The sequence below is a fragment of the Psittacula echo genome (assembly GCF_963264785.1).
Source record: "Psittacula echo genome assembly, chromosome: 2".
NCBI lineage: Eukaryota > Metazoa > Chordata > Aves > Psittaciformes > Psittacidae > Psittacula > Psittacula echo.
Window position 1 is genome coordinate 31,419,627 of NC_137737.1, and position 25,192 is coordinate 31,444,818.

The following is a 25,192-nucleotide window of genomic DNA, read 5'->3' on the forward strand; positions in this document are numbered from 1 at the left end:
AGAGAGGATGGCTTAGAAGATGAAATCTCTAATTCATTGGGTAGTATGTGTACTGAAGAATAACACTTGAGTATTTTATGTAATGTTTACTTCTGCATATTAATGCAGCACTGGAGGTTTAGAAATTAGTAAATGCATTTAGATTGCATTATTAAATTTTATCTTCAGTAGCTGTTTCATACAAGCACACATTATTATCAACATACAGCCCAAATACAGCCACATACTTCAGGAAAAGTGTTATCATTATGCAAGTCATGTGATACAACATTTAGAGCAGAGCTGACCAGACTGCAGGCTACTGAGGTTTCTCCTGTAGGTTAAGGATACTCTCAAACTTGTCATAGAGGTAGAGTTTGTGGGAAATATTAATGCCAACATCCATTTTAGTGTGACTTTGGATCAGTAGGGTGTGACTTGTGTGCTCATGGACCCCACATCTGTATTTATTAGAGAAGTAGCTTTCAAGCCTCTTCGTATAATGCAAATCAGCTGCCCAAGGGTTTTTAGTAAATCTCCTCTGCCAAACAAAGTTTAGATGCCCCAATGAAGAAGTAAAGGAGTAAAGCCTTACAGCTAAGGAGATGTAACAATAAAATCAGTGGCAGCTTACTGTTCAGAATGATGATTAGGATTTTGGTAGGCTGTGAAGTCTCGCCAGCTTAGGCGGGTGTGAAATCTGCTCTTATCAGACTGTGACAGGAATACATGGAACCCATCAGGAGGTAATCTCTGCAGGCCCTGGAAAGCTGATTAAAATGTAACTAGTCTTTGAATGCATAAACATAAGAACAATTTCAGAAGCTCAAAGTAGGGGTGAAGTGGGTCGTAGTTTAAAAAGGAGCTCTGGGGTGTTTCCATATTAGGGGACAGATCTTCAGAAAAGCTGCTTCTCTCCACATCCTCCCTCTTTCCTCTCCCATCCTGGATTTGGTACGGGTAAGAGCTGCTCTCAAGGGCCTCCTAGGAAAGAGCAAATCAGTGCCTCTAAAACCAATATCATTTGGAAACTATGAGTAATTTGAGGATGGGAAAAAGCCAGGGGAGACGCCTAGCAGTTTTAGCTGTGGGGAAACGCCTTAATTTCAGTGTAGTTTGCTGTTGGTTGTAGTGAATGCCGTCTCGGTAAGGCTGCTTTGAAGACCTCCATTCTCTCATACTCACAGTGGCGTTTCCCTGTTATTTCAGAAAGTCAGTCACAGAGCAAGTCGAAGGCTAGTGCTGCACCTCTGCTATCGATCACTTTTGAAATAACAGGTAGGTAAATTAAGGCCTCTGACCTGGCCTTTCAATCAGAAGCATGCAAAGGAGGCAACATCCCTTTCAGAGGAACTATGTTGGCTGTATGTGCATAATTAATGTGGTTATGTAACTGTGAGATAGTTTGATGGATTTGTACATTCTCAGGAAATTTCAGATCAGTTTGAAAGTGACAGGTCCAAACTCAAACTAATGAAACTCATGAGACAGCCTGGCCAGTTCCCTGCTCTTGCTACTGAACCATTTTAGCAAGTGACTGATTTTCCTCTCGACTCTGAACACTGGGAATTGCTTCATTACATTCATCACAGCCACTACTTCCAGTCCCTTTTGCAGATTTAAAACACTGAGTTAGGGCTCAAGTAAGAATTTTAACTTTTAATACTTAGCTGAACCATCTGGGTCCATATTATCTCCTGTCAGAATTCATAAGTTTAGACTTGAGGAAGAAGAGGGAGTGTTAGGTGTAGTAATCAGGCAGCTAACAATCCAGATTCCTGGAGGCCACTGTCATTTTGCCATTTACTTGCCCCTGACTTAAATTGTTTCATCTTTATACACCTATTTAACTGGTTTAGTCACGAAATTAGAAGAAAGTAAGTGCTTTAGAAGAAAGTAAGTCTATGAGGTAGGTTGTATCATCTTTTTCCAAATACCTTTAAAGCCCTTGATGCAGAACGATGACAGGATGAAAGTTCCTTTATTGATGAAATTTTATTCTACATCTGCAAACACACACTCAATGCCCTGTTAAACACAGAGGAACTGCTTGCATGCATGGAGTTGTGCAGTTGCTTATAGGATCAGGTCCTGAATTATGTGCTGGTTTTGGGTGACAGCATTCATCATTATAGAAAATAAGGGAAGAACATGTATTCCTTCATTGTTGGTCATGATGTGTTTTGGGCTTGGGTTTTTCTTGCTTTTTTTGCGTGAGAGCATTTCAGTTTAAGAAATTTCCTTCTCTTTGCTATGAAACCTGTGTGGCAAATGACCAGGACTATGAAGTTGTGTCGGCTTATGCTGGTGCAGCCATGTACAAATTCAGTTTCTTTGCTAGTCTGGTCGTTACTGGGCACTAGTCTGTTGAGGGTTCCTGGAGAAGAATGGGTTAAAACCTCAATAAATGTAGCAAATGTATCTGAGCTGTGGGTGGGTATTTTTGGTTCTTTTTCAAATGCAGTCATTCGCGTATAAAATATATTCAGATAAAATTTCTAAATATAGTAGATGATTTGTGGACAGGGTGATTAAATTTCATTTTAGTTTTTAAGTCACTACCTCAAAGCTGAAATTCATTCAAAACCGACTAATTTTTTAGTTAGACTGAAGGAGAAAGAGAGATTATCAAAATGCATTCACTTTTCTTTCAACTTTTGGCCTCTGAGTTGGTCAAATTCTACACAGACCTTGTAATACTACATACACTCTAATCAGCATTCAGTATCACTGCCAAGGAATAAAAAACAATCTTTACTGCTGCCACAAGAGAGTATGAAAGCACAGAGATAAGACAAGGTTTTAAACTGTAAATTTCTGCATCCAGCATCATCTTCTCTCAAAGCGTCTTTGCTAAACAATAAGCAGTAAAAGCTGAAGTCATTTATACTTTTTTGATGATGAAAGAAATCTATTTAAATTTATGGGAGCAAGATGTTCATAAGATACCCAGGCAAGTTTTCTTATTTTACTGTCATCTCAAAGAAAGAATTCTGAGTAATCCTGGGTGAAATACACCCTGAGTGTTCAATGATGTAAATATCTTTTAATGATGTGGAATACAACTCGTCTGTCCTACTGTTGAATTCTTTTGTTTTAAAATCAGTATATAACAGATATGGTAGCAGACAGTTGTACATCCCTTATGTTCTAAGAACAGCATTTCAGAAACATTTTGACATATTGAGAGATTTATTGATGCCATTTACCTGTCCCTAAAGTAGTTATTTTTTTCTCCTACACTCTAATGAGTGATGGAAAAGGCAGATGTTTTCAGTAGTTTCATGATAAGTTTATTTAACAATTTTTGCTAACAAGACCTGGAATTCTTACCGGGCAGATACCTCCAAAAACCTGAGTGTTCCTGTTACTTAAGTCACCCTCTTTAAAGCCACGCACAATCACAATTCCTCATACCTCAAAATTTCAGAATCATCACAAGTTTAGACTGAAGCCAAATGGATTCCAACAGCACTACAGTAGTACCTCCTATTGCAGACTCTTCAAAAAATCTAGTTGAGATATGGAATGTCCTGTCCGTGATATGAAAATCTGCTCCTTAAAGCTTCTTGATGAAAGGTCTTTGTTATTTTTCTGAAGAACATCCCATGAACTAGTGTGATGGTAAATGCTTTATCCTAATGCAGGCTGGAAATGAAGCACAGCATTCCTCAGAACACTTCCTCTGTTCCCTGAAGCAAGGCTGTGTCTCAGGGGTGTAATTGGCCCTTAATTTCAACTGTCTCACTTTAGCAATTCCCTGATTAAATCAAGGTTAAAAAAGTAAGTTTAGCAATTACTTGCTGGGTGCTTTTTTGTTTGTTTGTTTTGTTTGTTTTTTATTAGAAACTATTCAATACAAATTCAATTACAGGCAAATTGTGTTTGTTTATATCCATGTTCTACACAGGATATGCATATGATGATGATTATCATGCATATTAGGTGCTCATGTCAAACATATTGTAAAATTTAATGTTCTGTCATAAAATTTAATTCTAGCATAGCATTATGCAAATGTTGGCATGTTTGTTCTTGTATTATTTTGTGTTAAGAGATTGGTGATCTGGAGGCAGTAACATTGAATGACTTTCTGCCATCTTCATGCTTTCATTATGTGGAGCAACATAGTGTAAAACCATGCCAAAGGAGGGAGCATGGGAACCCAGACTAGGGTGATGAGTTTTTTCATTTCCTTTCCCCCTTAAAAAGTGAGAATTTACTAATTCTTCTGTAACTGGATGGATCATCTACTTAAAAAGTCTGAATGTAAAGACAGACATCTACAAATGTGACCATACTTTTACAGCCTAATGTTTAATGTTTTATCTGTGGTTACTAATCTCATCTTTCAGCTGGATATTTTGCCATATTCTGAACTTATTTTAGAATATGTTCATCAGAGAGATCTTTCCATCAAAAGAGATTATTTGTAGTGGTGGCTATAAATTAATGAGTTTATTTCCTGTGAAAAAAATACTGAGGGAATAGAATAAGAGTGTTTTAAGTTAAAGAAACAAGTTTCTTCGATCCACCAAGGTGAATTAATATGGCAGACTTAAGTTTGCCTTCTAGCAATTATTCTCTGCTTAGTATAATAATTTGTCAAGTCCTATATTATGAAAAAGAATTAAAATCTTGCTTATAATGAAATGGTACATTTTGGGTTAGAGTTTCGTGCTTTACTCTGGCACCTTATAGAGTTGTCCTATTTTCTGCATAACCTGGGAATTCAAAAGAGTGAAGTATGGAACAAGAGTTATTTTGGCCTGTTCAAGGGCTTATTGATCCTGAAATAACAGAATAATCTGCCTTCACATGTGTTTTTTTAGATTAATAATGCTTGCATTTGTTCTGTTTTAATTATTTTAAATGTATTATGTATATATATTTATTATATGCAAAACATATATGTATCTAAAACTTTCTTGAACTAATGCTGTTATTGCACAAATCTTACTGCTGAGCATGCACTTCAAGGTCTTTAGAATAAAAAACCCACTAAAATTTTGTCATAATTTTAACCTTGTTTCATCTTATAGCTTAAATATAATCTTCTAAATGTTAGTTAACCAGCCTTTTGAAGTTATAGTATCATATAGGAGCAAAGGGATTTATATAGCTTTTTTGTTCAGTTTCTTAAGTGAAGACATAATAAGACAGCAGGACATCGATTTACAGAAAGCACAATATGAATGACTGTTGTAGGAACATAATCTTTCCATAAATGAAAGGACTAGGTCTGAGAGGGTGCTGCAATACCTAGTCTTCCCGACTCCATGTAATCAGATTTGGCCCTGTTCATGCAGAGGGTAAACTGACTTCTATTTCTTTGTTTTCAAGACAGGCATTTTTCCATCACTTCATCAGATTAAAATGATGATGTATCAGCCTTTCTGAATGAAGGATGGTTTTGTCCACTTAATGCTGAGGATTGTGACATGTGAGAAATGTGTTGACTTTGTTTTGACAGCCTCGAGGCCAGTAGACCGTAGGCTGTGTACGGGACCTCTTCCCAGCACTTCTCAGTTGTGCCATATCCCCTGTCCTACAGAGTGTGAGACCTCGGCATGGTCAGCTTGGGGACCATGCACCTATGAAAGCTGTGATGACCTTCAGGCCAAAAAGGGTATGTAAAAATTCAGTGAAGCCTTTTAATGGTGATTATTTCATGTTCCTAAGAAAGTGCCACTAGGCAGCTCTGGCCATGCAAGCATACTAAATTTTGTGCCAAGAAGGGTATATCCAGTGCCTTCGAGCATCAAAAAAAGGTCATTCAGTTAGAACTGTATTTAGCATTACTGCTCCACCAAACCTGGCAAAAATGTAGGCTTGTTACTAGGTTCTCAAGGTCAATTTGGGTTATTACAGGTCAATTCCAGTTTTAGACCTTCCTCTCAAGCTGAACAGGATACAGTTTCTATATGTGTTAAAATCACAGTTCTGGCACTGTTTGAAAAGGAGGAGAGAAGCAGCCTTTAAGGTACACTGTCCAAGTCACTCAAAGAGTTAATGTTCAGTTAAAGCTTAAGAATTCATCAGTAGACTGTAAAGCACGATCTGGCAAAAAGTTGGGACCATTTGCTGTCGATAAGTGACACTGTTTTACTGATGACATATGCTGGTTTCAATTTTCACGTGTTTTACAGTTTACAGTTTTTTATGCAGAACAGATTGTAGAAACCTGACATCAAAATATTAAATCAAGAATACAGTGACAAGGACTTAATGTAGGAAGTCTGTATGTTTCTGGCTGTAAATGAGAAAAAATGGCCTAGTCATTGCTGTGATGTGATTATCTGACAAAAGCTGAGCATACAGACTTGGTTCCTTGATTAAAAATACTCATAAGAAAGGGCAGCCACATAAGTCCACTTTCAGGAGCAACTGTAATTATCACTTCAGCTTCTTGTTCCTTGTATACTGCTACCTCCACCAGTCTGGGCAGCAATAAACACAAGTTTTGCAATGCTGTTTCACAGTAGTAGGACCCAACCTTGAACAATTCAAGTAGGAAAAAGCAGTTCAATGTGTAAGCCTATCGGACTAAGTCTTCTCTGAGTACAGCTGTCAAGTAGTCTGTTATGTCTGTTGCTGTTGCATCACTAAAAGTTTTACAACATTTTCAGGGGCAGTGTTTAGGTTTATGAGACTGATTTTTACACCTGCCTAGTGGAAACATATTAGGATGTACTTCATGCGAGTCTTCATTCCTGAACACATGAGCTCTTCTCCAACATCTTGTCCCCGCTGGCAGTGTTTTCCTCTTATTTGGGATTTTTGTATTTTATTTTCTAATTTCATTGACCGTTCTTCTGAGAGAATGATGTAAAAGTTGTACAGGCAGTCCCAGTTTTAGCAGGATGTCTTTCCTTGCCTTTCCTGGCAATTTAGTATTTTTTTGTTTGGTTGGTTGGTTTTTTGTTGGGGGGAGTGTTTATTTCACTTGATAATCAATCCACATTGGAAGATACCTGAGACGGAAACAAACAACATACTTGAGAAATGGCAACCCAGCAGTCTAGTCAAGGTTTGTTAGATGTGGTGGATCCTCAAGAGTAATGCACAGGACAGCAGACTTGTCTGCATCCTGGAGTACATGAGACTTAGGATAAACAGGGATTTAAGGCAAAGTTTACTGAATGAGCTCAAAAATTTTGGTTCCCTTGTTAAGTTTTACTTCTCTGACTCTTACTTTAGTGAGTTTTTCTGCCCAGTTACTTAAAATGCAGTGTTGTGCTGACTGTGATATTTTTGCACAGAAGAGAAACAGAATCTGTTTCAGATTCTACTCAGAACAGAATATACTCAGGTGTAGATAGATAAAAATCTCTTCACTTTGGATTTAGAATTGAATTATTCCGTCCTTTGTATTTTTGTGGACATTGCAGGCTTTAAGCTAAGGAAACGGCGCATCACCAATGAGCCTACTGGAGGAACAGGAAACTGCCCTCACCTACTGGAAGCCATTCCATGTGAAGAACCCTCCTGCTATGACTGGAGAATTGTGGGGCTGGAGGAGTGCATTCCTGACAATGAGAAGCCATGTGGCCCTGGTACGCAGGTTCCTGTTGTCATCTGCGTCAACAGTGATGGTAAGATGCTTTTTCCCATAGTCCACACCAGCTAGAGTGAAGATGCTAAAACGTGGTTCAAAAGGATAGCAGTTTTTATTGTTCTCAGTCCTTGAGATCAAGCTGTCTGGAATATAGAGAAATGTCCTTTGGTACTGGTTAGGAAGGATAGGCCCTCTAGTTTCTCTAGGATCAAGCTTCTTCATCTACACACCATGAGTTTTCAAAGGCTCCTGAAGAGACTTTGAGAAAAGTAAATAAAAAACAGCTATTGTTTTTCAGTAGGTCAGACTCATGCCTGCGATGACTTGACTGAATTCCCTGATGTAATCCCACTAACAAAGCTGATCCTCTTGATTCCAGAGCCAAATAAAGTGTGAGTAAAGTCGAACGCATTGCAGTAAGTACAGCTGGAAGAAAAATACTAATGTTCATTTAAAAGCAGGGTTTGATGTGTGTTGCAAGAGTTGGTTTGACAGCCAAGCTGACTTGCTTCTTCAAAAAGTGAAAAATACCACCATTATTCAGTTATCTTCTGTGAAAGAAAGCAGATTTTGCATGACATAATTATAAAAGCCAATTTTGAAAGCTGCTTACAAAATAATCTATGGAAGATTCATGAATTACTGTTGCAAGAATACTCTTAATTCATTAGTGGTATTATAGTCTAAAGCAGCATATAAATTAAAATAATTGTACTGACTACAGTGTAGTTGTGATAAGAGATTTCTGACTCTATAGATGATTAAGCAAAAGAACACCTCTGATGAGTGTTTAACAGCTGCAGAATATATTTTGTCATAAAATTGGTCAGAGGTAATAAGAATTTATTACAGAGATATATAAATCTTGACCTTTCATGCTCAAGAATTTGGGTCATAATTGAGTTTTGGGGCTTAAGTTGAAAACTTCAGAGTGTAAGCTGTATTTTTCTGCATGAACCTAAGAGAACTGGCAGCCATCTTTAAAGTTCAGAAACATATCAGCCTAGAATTACAATATTACATCTACTACATTTGGTGTCCCTATCTCAAAAAATTGCTTCTCACGGTGTAATAATTTCTTGGCAACAATTGTGAAACTATTTGGCATTTTATTTGTATACATTTTCAGATGGAAAATGGCCCTTTCCTCATAAATGAGAGTTTCCTAAATAATTCTGAAATTTTCTTTTTCTTTATTAAAAAACATAAATCTATAAAACTTTTTTTTTCTTTATTAGATTTTGGCTAGTTTGGCTTACCTTTGGTTTTGAGGAGTGGTATTTGCTCACAAGTCTAACTAAATTGTAATATAGACATCTATATTGGCTATAATTTCTTGTAACCATGATATATTTAGGACATGCGACTGAGATACTAAACTTTGAGATATCTTTTATGGTATTTGCTTCTGCTCTGTTTCAAACTGGGTCTGCTCTCTGCACTGCACTTCTGAGGGGCTTTGGTTTTGGCCAAATTTTACTTGGAAGACTTGTAATTAACTTTTTACTCCCAGTATTAATTTTTGTCTTTTTGTCTTCCTTATATGGCGTTATGTATCACTGTAATTAAATGGCATTATACATTGCCTGTATTGGTAATCTGTCACAGAAGGAACGATAAGTCAGGCTTTGGCCATGTGCCAGTCAGTGTTTAAAGAGTTGTGGGCACAGCTTCAAAGAAAGGAGAAAACAACCTGCAATTATGGTTTGGTTTGCAAAGATCCAGTCACCCACAAAGATACATGTTCAATATCTTTTGATAGAGCACAAAAGCAATGGAGAATAATGTCGTAGAATGCCCTCATCTCTTTGTTGAAATCCCTTCTCTTAGTAAACAGTTTTCTGTGATCTTCACCAGTAATACCAAGTCGTTTTTACCTAGATCTCTCTTCAGTGAGATTAGCATGGTACAGCAGAAACAAAGTATGAAATAAGGACCCACCAACCTTGGTTATCTTTCTGTCCAAGCTAACCCTGCTCAAGCATCTCCTGCCACAGCACCACACACTGAAAATCCTGTAGGCAACTCTTAAATGCTCCTCTAAACTCTCACACCACTACCTTTTCCCAGATAGCTCCTGTCTAGTACTCAGGCCTCCTACACTGGACAGGATCCAAACGTTTGTTGCGGGCATCCAGATTCCATTCTGCAATCAGCCCCTGGGTAGGTGAGGTTGAATCAAAGGGACTTCAGTGTATTAAAACAAAAGTGCATTTTTCCCTTGGCTTCTGCTTTATAAAATGAAAAGGCTGGCAGTGTAATTTTCAGAGTAAGCATTGTACTGTAAATGTAATGCTTATGTTAGTAAGATATACCCAACACTGATGAGTATTTTCTCTTTCTCTGGGTTGTTGCATGATTCTATATGTTTAAAGCATAATTAGTTAGGATAACATGCCTTGACCTGGCTGGTTTACTTCACAATTAGAATCAAGTAGCAGTGTTTGTGAGATTGCTTTATATAATTGGAATGAGCTTCTCTCTTCAATTTGCTGTAAAGATAAGAGTCATTACAGCCTTTGAGACAATAGCAAACAATAGATTATCCTCCCATGTTGTTGCTGGAGGCCTATAATTGTCATTCTTTTTCCACAGTACATTGCAGTAATCGGAATTTTCATCCTGGCTGAACAAATATGACAGTCAGTACCCCAGGTTGTCGTTGCAGAGGCTATAATGAACTTTGATGTATTTTATTACATAAATGGAACTTCAGCCTCTTACTGTGGAAAGAACCTTTTCAGAATAAATATTCTTCATCAGTCTTCCAAAGAGCTCCTTTAGGTAAAAAAACCTCCTTTTGGTTGTGGAAACTGCAAGACTGAACAGAACCTGATCAGAATACCTCCATCATATATATTATATTAAAAATTAGAGATCTGTAGCTTATGTTCCATGCTACCCATGATCTTTTGGTAATGATACAATGACTGTTTTTTTTACTGAATTGTAATTTATCTATTTTTATATATATGTGTAATACAAGGCATACTTGCATGCATGCACAAACAAAGGTATGTACATGTTATCTATTATTAAGTGGTTTAATGCAGTTAATGCAGAGTGATTTTACAACAGATGAATTTGCTCTATTTCTCTGTAGCTGTGGCAATCTATGAAGAATGCAATTTCAGTATTTAAAGATTATTTCCTATAGTAGGAAAGCTGCCCACTTTAGCAGACACATTAGTGCTACTCCTCTGTAAATTGGGAAAAATAATTTCTGACATAAAAATCTGTAAAATTGACTACTGCTGAAAATGCCTACAAAATACTGGTTCATTCGTTATGGGTTTTCAGATTTTAATCTTTGTGCCGAACTCTGGAGCACAAGTGCTAGCGGTGGCTTTGGTGTCAGTGTGCTTCTGATCATCAGATAGTAGGCTGAAATTACTTGCTCATTTTAAAGAATAAATTTGTTTACAGCCTTTATAATGTCTGGGACTCTGTACCGCTGCATGTGTTACTCTGGATTAAATAGATCTCACTTCTGAGGGGCAAATTTCTTCCAAACCTTCTTCAAATTCACTAATTGTTGGTTTGCAGTCAACTCCCCAGGGAGAAGGAATGGACTGACTGCCATCTCCTGCCTTACTGCTGTGAGAGATGACTAGCCTTAGAAGAGGCAGGCACAGCAACAGCAAGGCTCATCGTTTATATGCAAATTCCTGCCACTCTGAAGTAGCAGATTTGTGCCTGAGTTGTATAGGCAGAGATGTGTTTTGATGTAGCTGAGTGTCATGAGTTCTTTCCTGGCATCTGGACGTAATGTGAGTGACACAGGTCTGGTCTTCCTGAGACTGGGGTGCAAATCCATGAGTATATCCTAATGTAAAAGGGTGGGCTGTACCCTATTTGCAATACTGGGGAAAAAACAATGGGTTTAGTAGTTCATAAAAATATGTAGAAGGTAAAATATTCTGCTTTGTTAAGACTCAGATGTAAACATTTCAAATGAATTAGTTTAGCTACTTTGTATGGAGTGGCTTAAACATTGTTCTGTCCAAAATTGAACTGTGTACATCTCCTTCATCTGTGTTTATTCTTAGCTAGTGTGACTGACGATACCATGTGTCGGCTATATGACAGCTCTGTATGATTTAATTGCTTTACTATTTTTCTCTAGACTTAGAAATATTTCTGAAATATTTCTTGTATTCCTTTTATTGAATTTTACTTTGCAGAAAAGCTCATAAAATTTGTTTATGTAGTTTAAATTTTCTTCTATGGTTCCCCAATCAACATCTATATTTTGTTTCTTAATTTTAACTTTATGTCTTCTTTGTCTTTATTTCTTCTTACGATAGGCATCTAATTAAATATATAGAGTAAACTTCAGTGAAAACTGAAGATTGGCTAGTGCAAACATTTTCACTTAAAATATTTTGGCTGGTTTAAAAGTTGACTCTTTCTGTATATTTATAGTTTAAACAAAATATTTGCTAAATGAGTAGCTGCTGGTCTTCATTAATTTTCATAATGGAAAACATTAAGAGAATAAATGGAAGCTTTGTAGGTGTGCCCCGGTATAAAGAGTCTGCTTCTTCTGCCCTTTGAATCGTATGGCTATATGCATTGAATGAAGAAACCATCAGACTGGTTGGACTTTTTTAACGATTACTTAAACAGAAAATGCCTACTTTGTGGCACTTTATGAGTTAGCTCTTTAAAAAGAATGAAGAGGCAGATTCAAATTCAAATTACATTGAATTATGGAGTTAATCCTGTAACAGAACCCAGATCAAAATCTGGCCAATGCTCAGCAGTCAATTAGTAGAAAAGTACTGTAGCTAGTGACAGTTTCTTTCAGCACATACTGCCTTATGCTTACAGGAACTTCGTTACATGGGCATTAGTCATCATTTCCCAGTAATAATTTCCTAGCTAATGTCATTACAGAATTGACTTTAACTGTTCTTTTCTGCCTGACAGCTTTTTGGCTGACCATCTGAGGCATTTAAATCAAATGTAAAACTCATACTTTGTTCTTCACTGTAAACACATGGGATATGAAATTTATAACCTGGTCCTTTCTTTAATTTTTCTGGCTACCTTAAAACTATCGATTTTTTTTTAATTGGATATTTATTATACGTAGAATTTGCTAGAGGGTAAAACAGTCAGTTTAAAGCTCCTTAAATCTGATCATCTCAGACCATTAAGTTTCAGAGCATTGAATTTTTAAGGCATTTCTTTTTAATAGATTTGATTTATTTGGTAGAAAGGGATATATGGAAAAATTACTGCACAACTACTGCTTAAATTATACCATCTCAGTTCTCAGGAAGTCTGATAATCTTGTCAATAAAAGGTCATATTTAATATGTCATACAAATTCCTTTATGTCTCTCATCTTGACAAATAGGAAAATTGACATATCCCTATTAAGTTCTCTATAAGAATAGATGTATTTAGTGTTTGCATAACTTGCTTATGGGAAGACTTAAATGTATCACTTGCTTTGTCAATGTCTTTAATAGTTGGCCTAGACTGTGATGTGATGATTTAAATTAAACAGATAAGTAAAACAAAACCAGAGTTTAATCTGCATAGCCCAATAAACAATACTTAGTACAATAGACCATTGTTTCAAATTTGTCATATATTTTTGCAAGACAGAGTTGCACTTGATATGGGCAATGCCTGCAGAGACATTAATGTTCATTACAAATATAATTAAGTTAAAAAATGGGTAGGCCAACATAATTACTAAAATCTTTTTCTTGTATCATAGATTATAATTTGACTGTCTAGTCAGATGGGTTTACTGGCCTTTGACATGTTATTTCTAAAATGCACTATGATATCCTTGCAGTGAAGCAGTACTGATGTATTTAAAATTTACTGGACATGTAGGAATAGAAGTTGCCATAGTGGAAAGCACAAATATTTTGGAAATACACCGCAGAGAGTGCAATTACATGTTTCATATGATGCACGCTTTTGTTTTTGATGGTATAACCAAATGAGAAAGTAGAATGTTGCAGGTTCTTAATAACTTCTTTGCCTCAGTCTTTACTGGCAAAGTCTGTGACCGCACCACCCAAGTCTTGGAAGGCGAACGCAGGGACTGTGAGAATTAAGACCCTAGGCCCACTGTAGGAGAGGATCTGGTTAGAGACCATCTTAAAAACTTAAACGTACACAAGTCCATGGGAGCTGACGGAATCCATCCGCGGGTCCTGAAGGAGCTGGCAAATGAAGTTGCTAAACCACTGGCCATCATATTTGAAAAGTCATGGCAGTCAGGTGAAATTCCTGATGACTGGAAAAAGGCAAATATAACCCCCATTTTCAAGAAGGGGAAACTGGATGACCCGGGGAATTACAGACCAGTCAGTCTGACCTCTGTGCCTGGCAAACTCTTGGAGCAGATTCTCCTGGAAGACATGCTAAGGCACATGAAAAACAAGGAGGTGGTTGGTGACAGCCAGCATGGCTTCACTAAGGGGAAATCCTGCCTGACCAATTTGGTGGCCTTCTATGATGGGGCTACGGAACTGATGGACAGGGCAGAGCAGTTGGTCATCTACCTGGACTTGTGCAAAGCCTTTGACACTGTCCCACACAACATCCTTGTCTCTAAATTGGAGAGACATCAATTGGATGGGTGGACCACTCGGTGGATAAAGAACTGGCTGGATGGCCACATGCAAAGAGTTGTGGTCAATGGCTCGATGTCCAGCTGGAGACCGGTAACGAGTGGTGTCCCTCAGGGATCGGTGTTGGGACTGGTCTTGTTCAACATCTTTGTTGGTGACATGGACAGTGGGATTGAGTGCGCCCTCAGCAAGTTTGCCGATGACACCAAGCTGTGTGGTTCGGTTGATACGCTGAAGGGAAGGGATGCCATCCAGAGGGACCTCGACACGCTTGTGAGGTGGGACAGTGCCAACCTGATGAAGTTTAACCATGCCAAGTGCAAGGTCCTACACCTGGTTAGGAGCAATCCCAGGCACGGCTCCAGGTTGGGCAGAGAAGAGATTCAGAGCAGCCCTGCAGAGAAGGACTTGGGGGTGTTGGTCGATGAGAAAATGAACATGAGCCGGCTTCAGTGTGCACTCGCAACCCAGAAAGCCAACCGTATCCTGGGCTGCATCAAAAGGAGTGTGACCAGCAGGTCGAAGGAGGTGATCCTGCCCCTCTACTCTGCTCTCCTGAGACCTCACTTGGAGTATTGTGTGCAGTTCTGGTGTCCTCAACATAAAAAGGACATGGAACTGTTGGAACAAGTCCAGAGGAGGGCCACGAGGATGATCAGGGGACTGGAGCACCTCCCGTATGAAGATGGGCTGAGAAAGTTGGTGCTGTTCAGCCTGGAGAAGAGAAGGCTGCGTGGAGACCTCATAGCAGCCTTCCAGTATCTGAAGGGGGCCTACAAGGATGCTGGGGAGGGACTCTTCATCAGGGACTGTAGTGACAGGACAAGGGGTAACGGGTTCAAACTTAAACAGGGGAAGTTTAGATTGAATGTGAGGAAGAAATTCTTTCCTGAGAGGGTGGTGAGGCACTGGAATGGGTTGCCCAGGGAGGTTGTGAATGCTTCATCCTTGGCGGTGTTCAAGGCCAGGTTGGATGAGGCCTTGGGTGACATGGTTTAGTGTGGGGTGTCCTTGCCCATGGCAGGGGGATTGGAACTAGATGATCTCAAGATCCTTTCCAACCCTAACTATTCTATGATTCTATGATTCTATGAACTGCTTGTAATAGTGAATTAGTAGAGGGGGATTTTGATGCATAAATTTTGGGTTACATAGCAGACTGCAAAGCAGGAACCCAATCCTGATGAATCCCAAAGCTTCATCAATAGTACTAATGCAGAGAAAGATCATCTGTGTCATTTTGCAATTCTTGTAACTCCTGTGCACTGTGCAAGCAGCATCTCTGCTGAATACTTAAGAAAATTCAGTCTTAAGAGTAAAACATACTTAGCCACAATGATTTCTCCAAATCAGAGCAAGCATCTGAGGATCCCAGTCTCTCCGGTATTTCCAGTGATCTGTTTGAGATTTTGGAGCATTGGTAGCTTTTGGCAAGGTTTCATCTATGTAGAGTCACAAACCCATTGCAGAGGGAAAGGAATAGATTTGTGAAAAGAGGGATGGAAGGCAAGAGGGAAAACTGGTACTGACCAAGCAATGAGGTTAAGAGCTGGGGAACAGTCGGATTTGACCCTGCTTTCCTCTAGGACAGTTTACTGAGATCAAGTAAGGAGTTTGAAGTTATGAAATGCCTCTACGTGTCCAGGATTAGGAATGAAACTAGGGAGGGATTCAGTCTAGTGATGATCAGCCCAAAGGAGGATTTGACAAGCAGTCGGAGAGAACTTGGCAGGGCTGTGTGAAAGGGACAGTGATGTGACAGACTGGGATTAATGTCTGGAGAAAATAAGGCTGAATAAGAAGCCATGGAAGGGAAAGAGAGAAGGAAATTCGTCACCTCTAGAGCTGGGAAAGCAGCTTGTTACAGTCTGCTCCTGCTTTTGTCCCTGAGATCACTGGCAGAGCAGTAAGTGTCCATAGACAGTGTAATACCCATTTCAGAAGTACTATTTTTCATTTGGCTTGTGTCTTAAACTAGAAATTTGGAAAGAAATATGATGTCAAAATTAAGTATTTTAGGTTGCAAAACCAAGCCCTCAAACATTACGAAATTAAGGTTGTTTGTCGGGGCCTTATCTGAATGGAAGTGTTTAATTATTTATTTGTGCCTACATGACATTTTCCCCACAGAAGCTGCTACTCATTTGTGAAACGGATATAACTCCTCTGGGGATAAAGTGGGAATTTTGCAGTAATGAATGCTTTGTCTTTGAGACAACTAGCCTTAGTTGTCTCAGGATTTAATGGTGCTCTGCTTTTGTTCAGCATCAGCAAAATATAAATAATACTGACCTGTCACATCTTGAGTATTCTGAAAATAAATTTGTTAGTTGGCGTCTGATAGCCATGACAGAAAGATCTCAGAAAGATTACCAATTCTGTTTTAGTAACACTTTTAATTAATATGTGGTAAATAAAACATAAGCTCATGCCTAACCAAAGCGAATAAAATTAAAAATACCAAATAGCTGCTCATTAAGGAGTTTCCAATCTGTGAACTGAAGGAGGAAGGGACTCAGTAGAAAAATAATAAGCATGTGATTATGCAATTTAAAAAAAATGCATTATGCAAAGTCAACTTTAATGCTGGCATTTGCTGCTGTTTGGTTTCTTGACATAATTTTTGGGGTAATTTATGGATTAGCAAAGTAAATCTTGCCCTAGGAATTTTCAAATGTTTGGTTTTAATTTTACTGATTTGAGACATCCTTTATTGGTATTGATATTATTTGATAAATAGCAAAGTGCTGCATTAGTGTTCTTCAGATCATAGAATCATAGAATAGTTAGGGTTGGAAAGGACCTGAAAATCATTTAGTTCCAACCCCCTTGCCATGGGCAGGGACACTTCACACTAAACCATGTTGCCCAAGGCTCTGTCCAACCTGGCTTTGAACACTGCCCACTTCCTTGGGCAACCCATTCCAGTGCCTCACCACTGTCACAGTAAAGAACTTATATCTAACCAGACCTTCTCCTATTTAAGTTTAAACCCATTACCCCTTGTCCTAATTACAATCCCTAAAGAAGAGTCCCTCCCAGCATCCTTGTAGGCCCCCTTCAGGTATTGGAAGGCTGCTATGAGGTCCACGCAGCCTTCTCTTCTCCAACTTCTGAACAGCCAAAATTTGCTCAGCCTGTCTTTGTATGGGCAGTGCTCCAGTCCCCTGATCATCCTCATGGCCCTCCTCTGGACTTGTTCCAACAGCTTCATGTCCTTCTTATGTTGAGGACACCAGAACTGCATGCACTACTCCAGGTGGGGTCTCAGAAGAGCAGAATAGAGAGGGAAGATCACCTCCTTCGACCTGTTGGTCATGCTGCTTTTGATGCAGCCCAAGATAAGGTTAAAAAAGATAAAGAAATAAAAGATATTAAATAGAAACTACATCAAATCTCTTGTTCTGAATCTCTTGTTTTTTTCTGTCTTTAAGAGTGGAATAAGAAGAATAATGCTAGCTAGAAACATCTTAAATCTTCTAGAAAGCCAGTGATGCCTTCTAGTGAAGGATAGTCTTATTTCCAGGGTACAGCTGATTTCTCTGAGTACATGCAAATCTGCAGTGAAATCGTTCAGATTTCTGTGACTTTAGAGCCTTAGTTTGTATAACTTGTTAACAAAGTAGAAAAGTTCTAATGTCCCTATACTTGGAGATGTGTTCCTGCTAATTTTGGATTTGTTGTGTGATGTTATTGTATTTCCTTAATTTAGCATAGGTTTAAAAGATGCAGTGGTATTTACCTCTGGTTGCTTTCCTGAGATCTCTCTTTCTGAATCCATATACTGAGAGGCCAGGGAAAAGGAAAAGTCAAAAGTATGGGTTAGTTTTAATCTTCCAGAGAGGAGTCAGTTATGAAAACTTTTCCAAAAAGAGGATTAATTCACAATCTGAGCTCCATAAAGATATGCTATGCCTTCCACTTGTAATGATGAGGAGATATTCATTGTAAGATAGATAAAAAGATGTTCTCCAAAGACTGCATTTTATCTGCCAGTAGTAGGACATAGACTGAAACATCCATGAAATTAATTATGAAACCATTTCTCAGAAATGTGTAAACATGACAGTGGCAGTGATCTCTTATATACCTCTTGGGTCCTGTGTTTTAACTGTGATTGAACTGAAATGTCAGATTACATATAGAGTGACAACTCTTTACTAGCTGCACCTGGATGAATAATGCAAAGAAGATGTTTGCAATCTTTTACTATATAAAATACTTTGATTCTCTTAAAACCCTTTTTGAGTTACAGGTATATTTGTGTGGCAAGAGGCATCACATATCATTTATGAATGCATAGTTGTAAATTTGCTGTAAATTCATTGTATAGTTCTGTAGTATTAGATAATTGGCAAACTGAAAAATTCATCTAATATTCTGTCAGCTGCATGCCATTAATCATTCTCTTCAGCTGTGGGTTATGCTCTTTCATTGGAAAATATTTTGTGATGGAACTGCAGTGCTGGAGTATTTATGAATAAATTTATGATGCAACTTTGTGAACTTACAAGCTTAAATTTATAAAGTTATCCTCCAAACTTCATATTTATGCAGAAAATTAGAAGCCTGAAGTTCATGAGGGTTGATATTTAGTGTTTCTTGAAAGCAAGGCCATTTAAGGTAGTTGTCTTAAAATATGCAAATAACTATCTCAGTGTAGGGAATTATTGAAAAGATTGACTATGGTGAGTCCTGTCATTCTACTGACATTAGTGGAGCTGTCAGATCATTTTCATGCTACTGTTTTTGTAGTCTTGAGTATTATTTCCTTTTTATGCTTCTATTCCAAACTCATATCCCTGAATGTTAATCTAGTTCAGATCAGCACATCAGAACTATAATTTATAATCAAAGTGGTTTGAAATCATTGACATTCCATTGCCCTTCCAGGACTACTTCTCCAATTGATTTTGAGCTTTTTGGAGAGGAGAGGGAAATGCCTAAAATAGTAGTTCCAGTAGAGTGCCTGTGAAACCTTTTTAGATGCTACAAGACCCTGTCCTTATCTGATCAATTAAAAAACTTAATGAGACTACTCAGTAACGAAAAATAATTAAATGTTTGAGTTTTTTTCTAAATAAGAAAAAAGATATATTGCAATGCTAAAATAGAAATGTGTTTTATTTCAGATCTAGGTATTCAAATCCTACCATTACCAATGTTCAAAATAACACTACCAGTATTTCTAAAGTCTGTCAAAGGAATTTTCATTGTTAAATGCAATAGAGTTTCTGTAACATTTTCAAACAAATGCAGAAAGCTGGGATTTTGTTTGTGGGTTTTGTTCTTTTCCTTTGAAGTCATACTTTTACAGCTTTTTGTCACTATGTGAAATGTGGCTTGATTGGGACATGTTTATGAGAATGTCCAGTTGATCTTGGGATCAACTATATCTTTTTAAGGTGAGTTGCTGCTTTTGCTGAGTGTTCTTAGAAATATATGGTGAATTTTCAAGTGATCTCATCCCCCAGATTTGCATTTTGTATTTTCTTATAGCTCCATCAGCACTTTTCCCCTCCTTTCCCCATTCTGTTTAAAATGGCCTATTGGTCTGACATATTGATCCCACTTGGTCCCATGACTAATACTGATTTTATTCTCAATGGGACCATAGTCTGTCATCAAACTTACTTTTTCTTTCATATCAAGATGTTTGATTGACTTATTTGACACTAGAAGGCAATAGCGCTTGGTTATGATCAATACACTTGTATTCTCTGTTCCTTATCATTCTCAGTAAGACTACATTAGCAAATGAACCATGAAAATGTTTCAACTACCTGTCAAGCAGTAGGAAAATCTTATTCCTGTTGTTAAGCAATGTGTAGGTACTCTGCTGGGCTCTTTATTAGAAACATTGGAATACCATTGCTGTGGTACAAGTCTACTATGGCATAAAGCTTTTTGGCTAAAGGCGTATCATGTTTCAGTTTTTGTTTACTTTGGGTTCTCTGCACGGAGCCACTTAGGAAAGTTGATCCAAGTTAACTTCAAAAATAATTTTAGTTAAACTATACTAAATGTGCATGTGAATCCTCTTATTCAGAATTACAGTGGCCTTAATTCTATTTAAGAATTTTTTCTTTCATTCTGAATAAGGATAGCTATACAAAATGTTAATACAGTTTAACTAATGTCCTTCAAAGCCCCATTTTAATTAATTTGGATTAATTCTTCAGTATTCCTATTAAGATCTGTCTTTTCAGTAATACGTTATCACTAATAGTTCAAATAAGCCTCTTTCATGCTGGTGGATATTCAGTGGTATCACAAGTAGTAAAAATTCAAAGAAGGTATCATCTGCAAGAAGAGTTTTCCATTAGTCTTTGACACATAATACAAAATATGCACTCAGTAACTTACAGAGTTTTGTCAGAGATAAAAAGGCTGTTACTTTATAAGCCATAGCTAGTGCTGTAAGACACTCTCAGTGTGCCTCTGTGTGTATGTATGTATGTGTGTATGTATATATATATATTTTTTTTTTAACTGAGAGCTTTGCAGGTAGACAAGTGGCTGCGCTATGCTTGGGGGAACTGATGCTGTGGCTGGCATTGCCACTACCACTTACGAAATTATGTAAATAAATACAGGGAGAATTCTGTATTTTCTGGGTGAAATGTATATAACTAAGTTTTTTCAGCCTGAGTAAATCTAGCAAAGAATAGTGAAAAATAAGAGAGGGGATAAAGGAATAAAGTGTGAAAGTGGATACCACAAAATGTTCTTGTTAAGATGAAAATGAAAGCAGAACAATTTCTTCCAATATTCTCATTCTTAGCAAGTAAAAGAATTCAAGCATAAATAAGAAGTTTGCACTTTAATGGAAAATAAGTAAATTTAGTGGGTTTTTTTCCAAGAGAAAAACTTTAAGTTTCTGTATGTTTCTGAGTTAACATAGTCTTATAATACTGTTTTTTCATACTTTTTTTTTTTTTTTTTTTTTTTTTTTAGTCTGTTGAGATGACACTGCATTTTACATTGAAAAAATATTTGGATAAAGAAATACTATTTGTTTCCCTGTTTTTATTTTCCTTCATCAAATTTAGACTGTACATGACTGTAATCCTGATAAATGACTCTAATATAAATGGAGGTACATAAATTCTTCTATTACCAAACATGAAAATGGGATTACTAGACGCGTTAATGTCATATCTGAAGGTCTGAGTTCATTATTCTTAAACAGTGAACATCCAAAGAATGTCCACAGATGTTTGCCATCTGAAGCAATTTTTACAAGAAGTATATGTTTATAATATGTTCTTAATTTTTGGTACAAAGTTGTCCCTTTATTCCTGTCATTCTTTCATAGTAAGGAGTGTTACTTCATAACAGGTTTGATTATTCCTGTAACTGTTTTGTATATGGCACAAAGCCTTACCTTCACCTGATGCGTTAAGGAGTACTGAACTGGAGCTCTTGGCAGTGGCTGGCTTTTCTTGAAGTTTGTGAGACTGAAACTTTGGATGAGCGTAAGGGCAGAGAAGAAGCTTTGAAATCAGAACTGTCTTATCTCCGTAGCAGAATGCCTTTCACAAGAAGTTATTGCTTGTGAAATATGGTGTTTCATCTTTTTAAGGAATAGAAAATCTTAGAAAAATCATGACTTTTTTCTAAAATGTGTTGACATGTTTTTGATTTGAGAAACACTTGATATGGAGGGTTTCTAAGCTCCAACTATTTTCCTTTTGTATAATATTATTTCTTGCCATTATTAGTAATTTTTCATTGCAAATGTTTGCTTTTTTTTTGGTTTTTTTTTTTTTTTTTTTTTTAAGAAAAAGACAAACCCACATTTTTAAATTGAGGATTGTATTTTAAAAGGTATTTGTATCTTCCATTATTTTGAATAGTGAAAGAGTGAGTAGTAAGTAGCCTTTTTTATACGTAATTGGTTTGTGCATGCAGTCGTGGCAAATCTGCAAATAAGATGAAGGTGTATGTGCTTATGCTAGATGAGTTTCTCATTAAAATAATTAAAATCCATCCATGTTTATGAGATTCATGATGGTTTTTTGAATAAGTGGCAAAAGTATAATATTTCTAATTTTTCTTTTAGTAAGGAATAAACTGCATGATGTTACATTGAAACATTCAATTACATTGAAACACCATAAATGTTCACATGCAAATCACCAAATCAGTTTACAATCCTACAATGTTTTCATATAATTAAACTATTAGATCAGCTTTCATTTTTACATAATGAACAGATGTGAGAAAATGGTGTATTTGTCTTCATTGAAATCAGTGCCATTTCTACTTAGGCTTCTTAGAAAAGAATGACTTCACAAATATTAACTATCAACTAATTAAGATGTACTTAATTAAATGCAAATGCTACTTAGCAGAAGCAATTGCAAGAAAGACATGTGATTAGGGAATTAGCAGCCGATTTAACACTTGGAGATACCAGCTAGGCACCTAAGCAATAGAAATGAGTGCAGTCACTTCTTTTGATAAGAATATAAGGGGAAAATGCACCATCTTTTCACATGGTGTTTGTTGAAGAACTTTGGAGCCAATGAAGTAAAATATATTGAGAATATAAATTGTAGTTTAGTGTACTTTGATGTTGTTCAATACCTAAAGAGATTAAAAATTAAACAAAACATTGAGATTTCATCAGCCTAGCTCATGCAGAGAGATTTTTGTCATTCTGGTCACTTTTATCTTTGGAGCAGATACGAATACGCACCATCAAGATGTTATGAAGGCCTCTGGGATTAAATTTCTTAATGTCTATCAAAGTATGAGTTAGATACAAGTATTGAACTGATTTAAGAGGAAATATTGGTCTGTCAATCAGGTGCTGTTACATGTGTTGCTTTTTTTCTTCCAAATACTCTTAAGATTGTTAAGACCTTTGATAAATGATCATGGTAAATGGTGAATTGACTATAAATATTATTGTTTCCCCTTTCTGTGGCTTATTTTATTAGGTTTTCAGAGATTAACTTCTAAATTCGCCCTACAGAAAAATCTGGGTCAGCCTTTCGCAGTTGTGTTTGCATTTTAATTAGAGACATGTGCTATGAGAAAGACAGCTTTCCTCAGAGAATTCCTCTTGTATTAAAAAAAAGCCACAACTAAACAGCAAAAAAATAGAATTTCTTCCCCCCAACCCCCCCCAAAAAAAAAAAAAAAAAAAAAAGCTGTGGTATGAAACTGAATTTCCAATCAGCAGGTCTGATAAAGTTGAAATAAGATAAAGAGGTTTGAGAAAACAGATTACAAATGCCTGATTACGCAAAGGGCAGAAATTGAATGAAAGTATCATGAGCCTCCACTTTTCCCTATGCATAGTTCATAGCATACGGTAGTTTTCTATCTTTTCTGATCACTGATAAAATAAAAATCCACAGTACTGCTGCAGCACCATGTTTGGAAGGAAAAGTTAATTTACTGTGATTGCCCATGATAGACAGGAAGGATTTTTCCTTTTGTGGTAAGCTTTGGGGCCTGGTAATTGCTTAGTGATTTGAAAGAAATGCAATAACAGTATAAGAAATGAAAACGTTAGTTTATCCTGGTGATGGATTATTATATGCTTATTAGCACATACAAGGTATCCTAGCACCAGAAAAATATATGATGGTTGTTTTTGTAATTTATAGCTTTCCTGTAATATGAAGAATTTCCCATTTTGCATTAGGCTAATCAACCAATGTGTAGACAGGATTATTACAGATGACAGTCTAGCATAGAACTTCAAATTTGGATAAATTTGTAAGTTTTCTCTTATTTCAGTGGATTTCTTGAAGTTGGGGTTTTCTGTAATTTCTTTAGAATAATGACAACTGAACTCATTAGTGCTTTTTCTATACTATTACAATCTAGTCATGACGTTCTGGAAACTTCGAGGAAATTAGGCTTTAGACTAGTATTTTCTAGCTTATTATCTTCTCGGTGTTATAATTAAAACTGACACTTATCCACTTCAGAATTGTAAGACATTTTAAGAAAGTGTAAAGACTGGCAATGGAGTCAGAATAAGGACGTGTAGGTCCTCATGTGGAAGGAATGTATATGGGAAACTGCATGGGAATTCAAGATAAAGAACAGTCTTGTATACCATTTAATTTACAACCCATACAGGAGGCAGTGCAATACTTTCCTGTTGATTTTTTTTTCTACACAGGGAAGGAAGGAAACTGTAAACGTAACCATCACAGCTCACAGATTTCAACATCATGTGAACTAATGCATTTTTCTTCCTGCAGCCTTCATGCTTAGATGCATTACTGAAGGCAGCTGAATAATAATAACTGAGCATTTAGGCTCAGTTGCTGTCATTACTTCTTTTATGAACTTTACAACTGCAGAATTTGTTTTAACCACTGTGGGATATTCCTGTTTTTTACCGATTACACATGCATTTGAAAAATAATGTTCAATATTAACGTTCAAAGAACTCTTTTGATTTGATCCCATTCATTGTGATTTTATCATCAATTTTTTACTTAGTTTTTATCAGATTATAGATTAGCCTTTCAGATACTGTTGCCAGGTAAAGGACTGAGACCAAGTTGTGTTATTGTGTGGGGCTCCAGCAGCATTTTTATTTTATGTTGATTTTTGTTGTAGTTGTTGTTCTCTATGCTTCATTGAATCTTGCAGTGATTTTACTGTTCATTTTAAGGCTTTTAAAAAAATTTGCCCTCTGTTGAGCACTTGCCTTTCCATTTACTACAGGTCAGAATATGACAGCAATTTTTTACTGTGCACTGAAGCATGTATCATATTAGAAGATGCACAATAAGCAAGAGGGTTTCCTTACCATGTGTCTCTAGTGATACCAGCACTGGGAATGCTTCCCATTGAAAAGATCTTAAAGCATTTTACAAGAAATTTAAATATCAGACACATTTTACAGATGAATAAACAAAACCACAAAAGAATGAGATGATTCAACTACATTAAACACAGAATGTAGGTCTTCTGTGGTCTAGCAGAAACTTTATCATCTAGACAAAATTATTTCAGATACCATATGTACATTCAATGCTGATGGTACAAATCTGTAAAAATCCCTGCAAAAGTTTAA

The 25,192-nt window shown here is 36.9% G+C and overlaps 1 protein-coding gene across 1 annotated transcript in view; it reads left to right on the top strand.

The window, feature by feature from the left end:
* THSD7A (thrombospondin type 1 domain containing 7A) overlaps positions 1–25,192 on the top strand; it is a gene marked incomplete at its 3' end in the record, with an annotated part of 195,124 nt that overhangs the window by 97,384 nt on the left and 72,548 nt on the right. Inside the window, exons 5-7 of the mRNA XM_080611330.1 lie at positions 1,189–1,257; positions 5,453–5,608; positions 7,371–7,574. Coding sequence (XP_080467456.1) covers positions 1,189–1,257; positions 5,453–5,608; positions 7,371–7,574 — 429 coding nt within the window. The remainder of the gene's footprint in view (positions 1–1,188; positions 1,258–5,452; positions 5,609–7,370; positions 7,575–25,192) is intronic.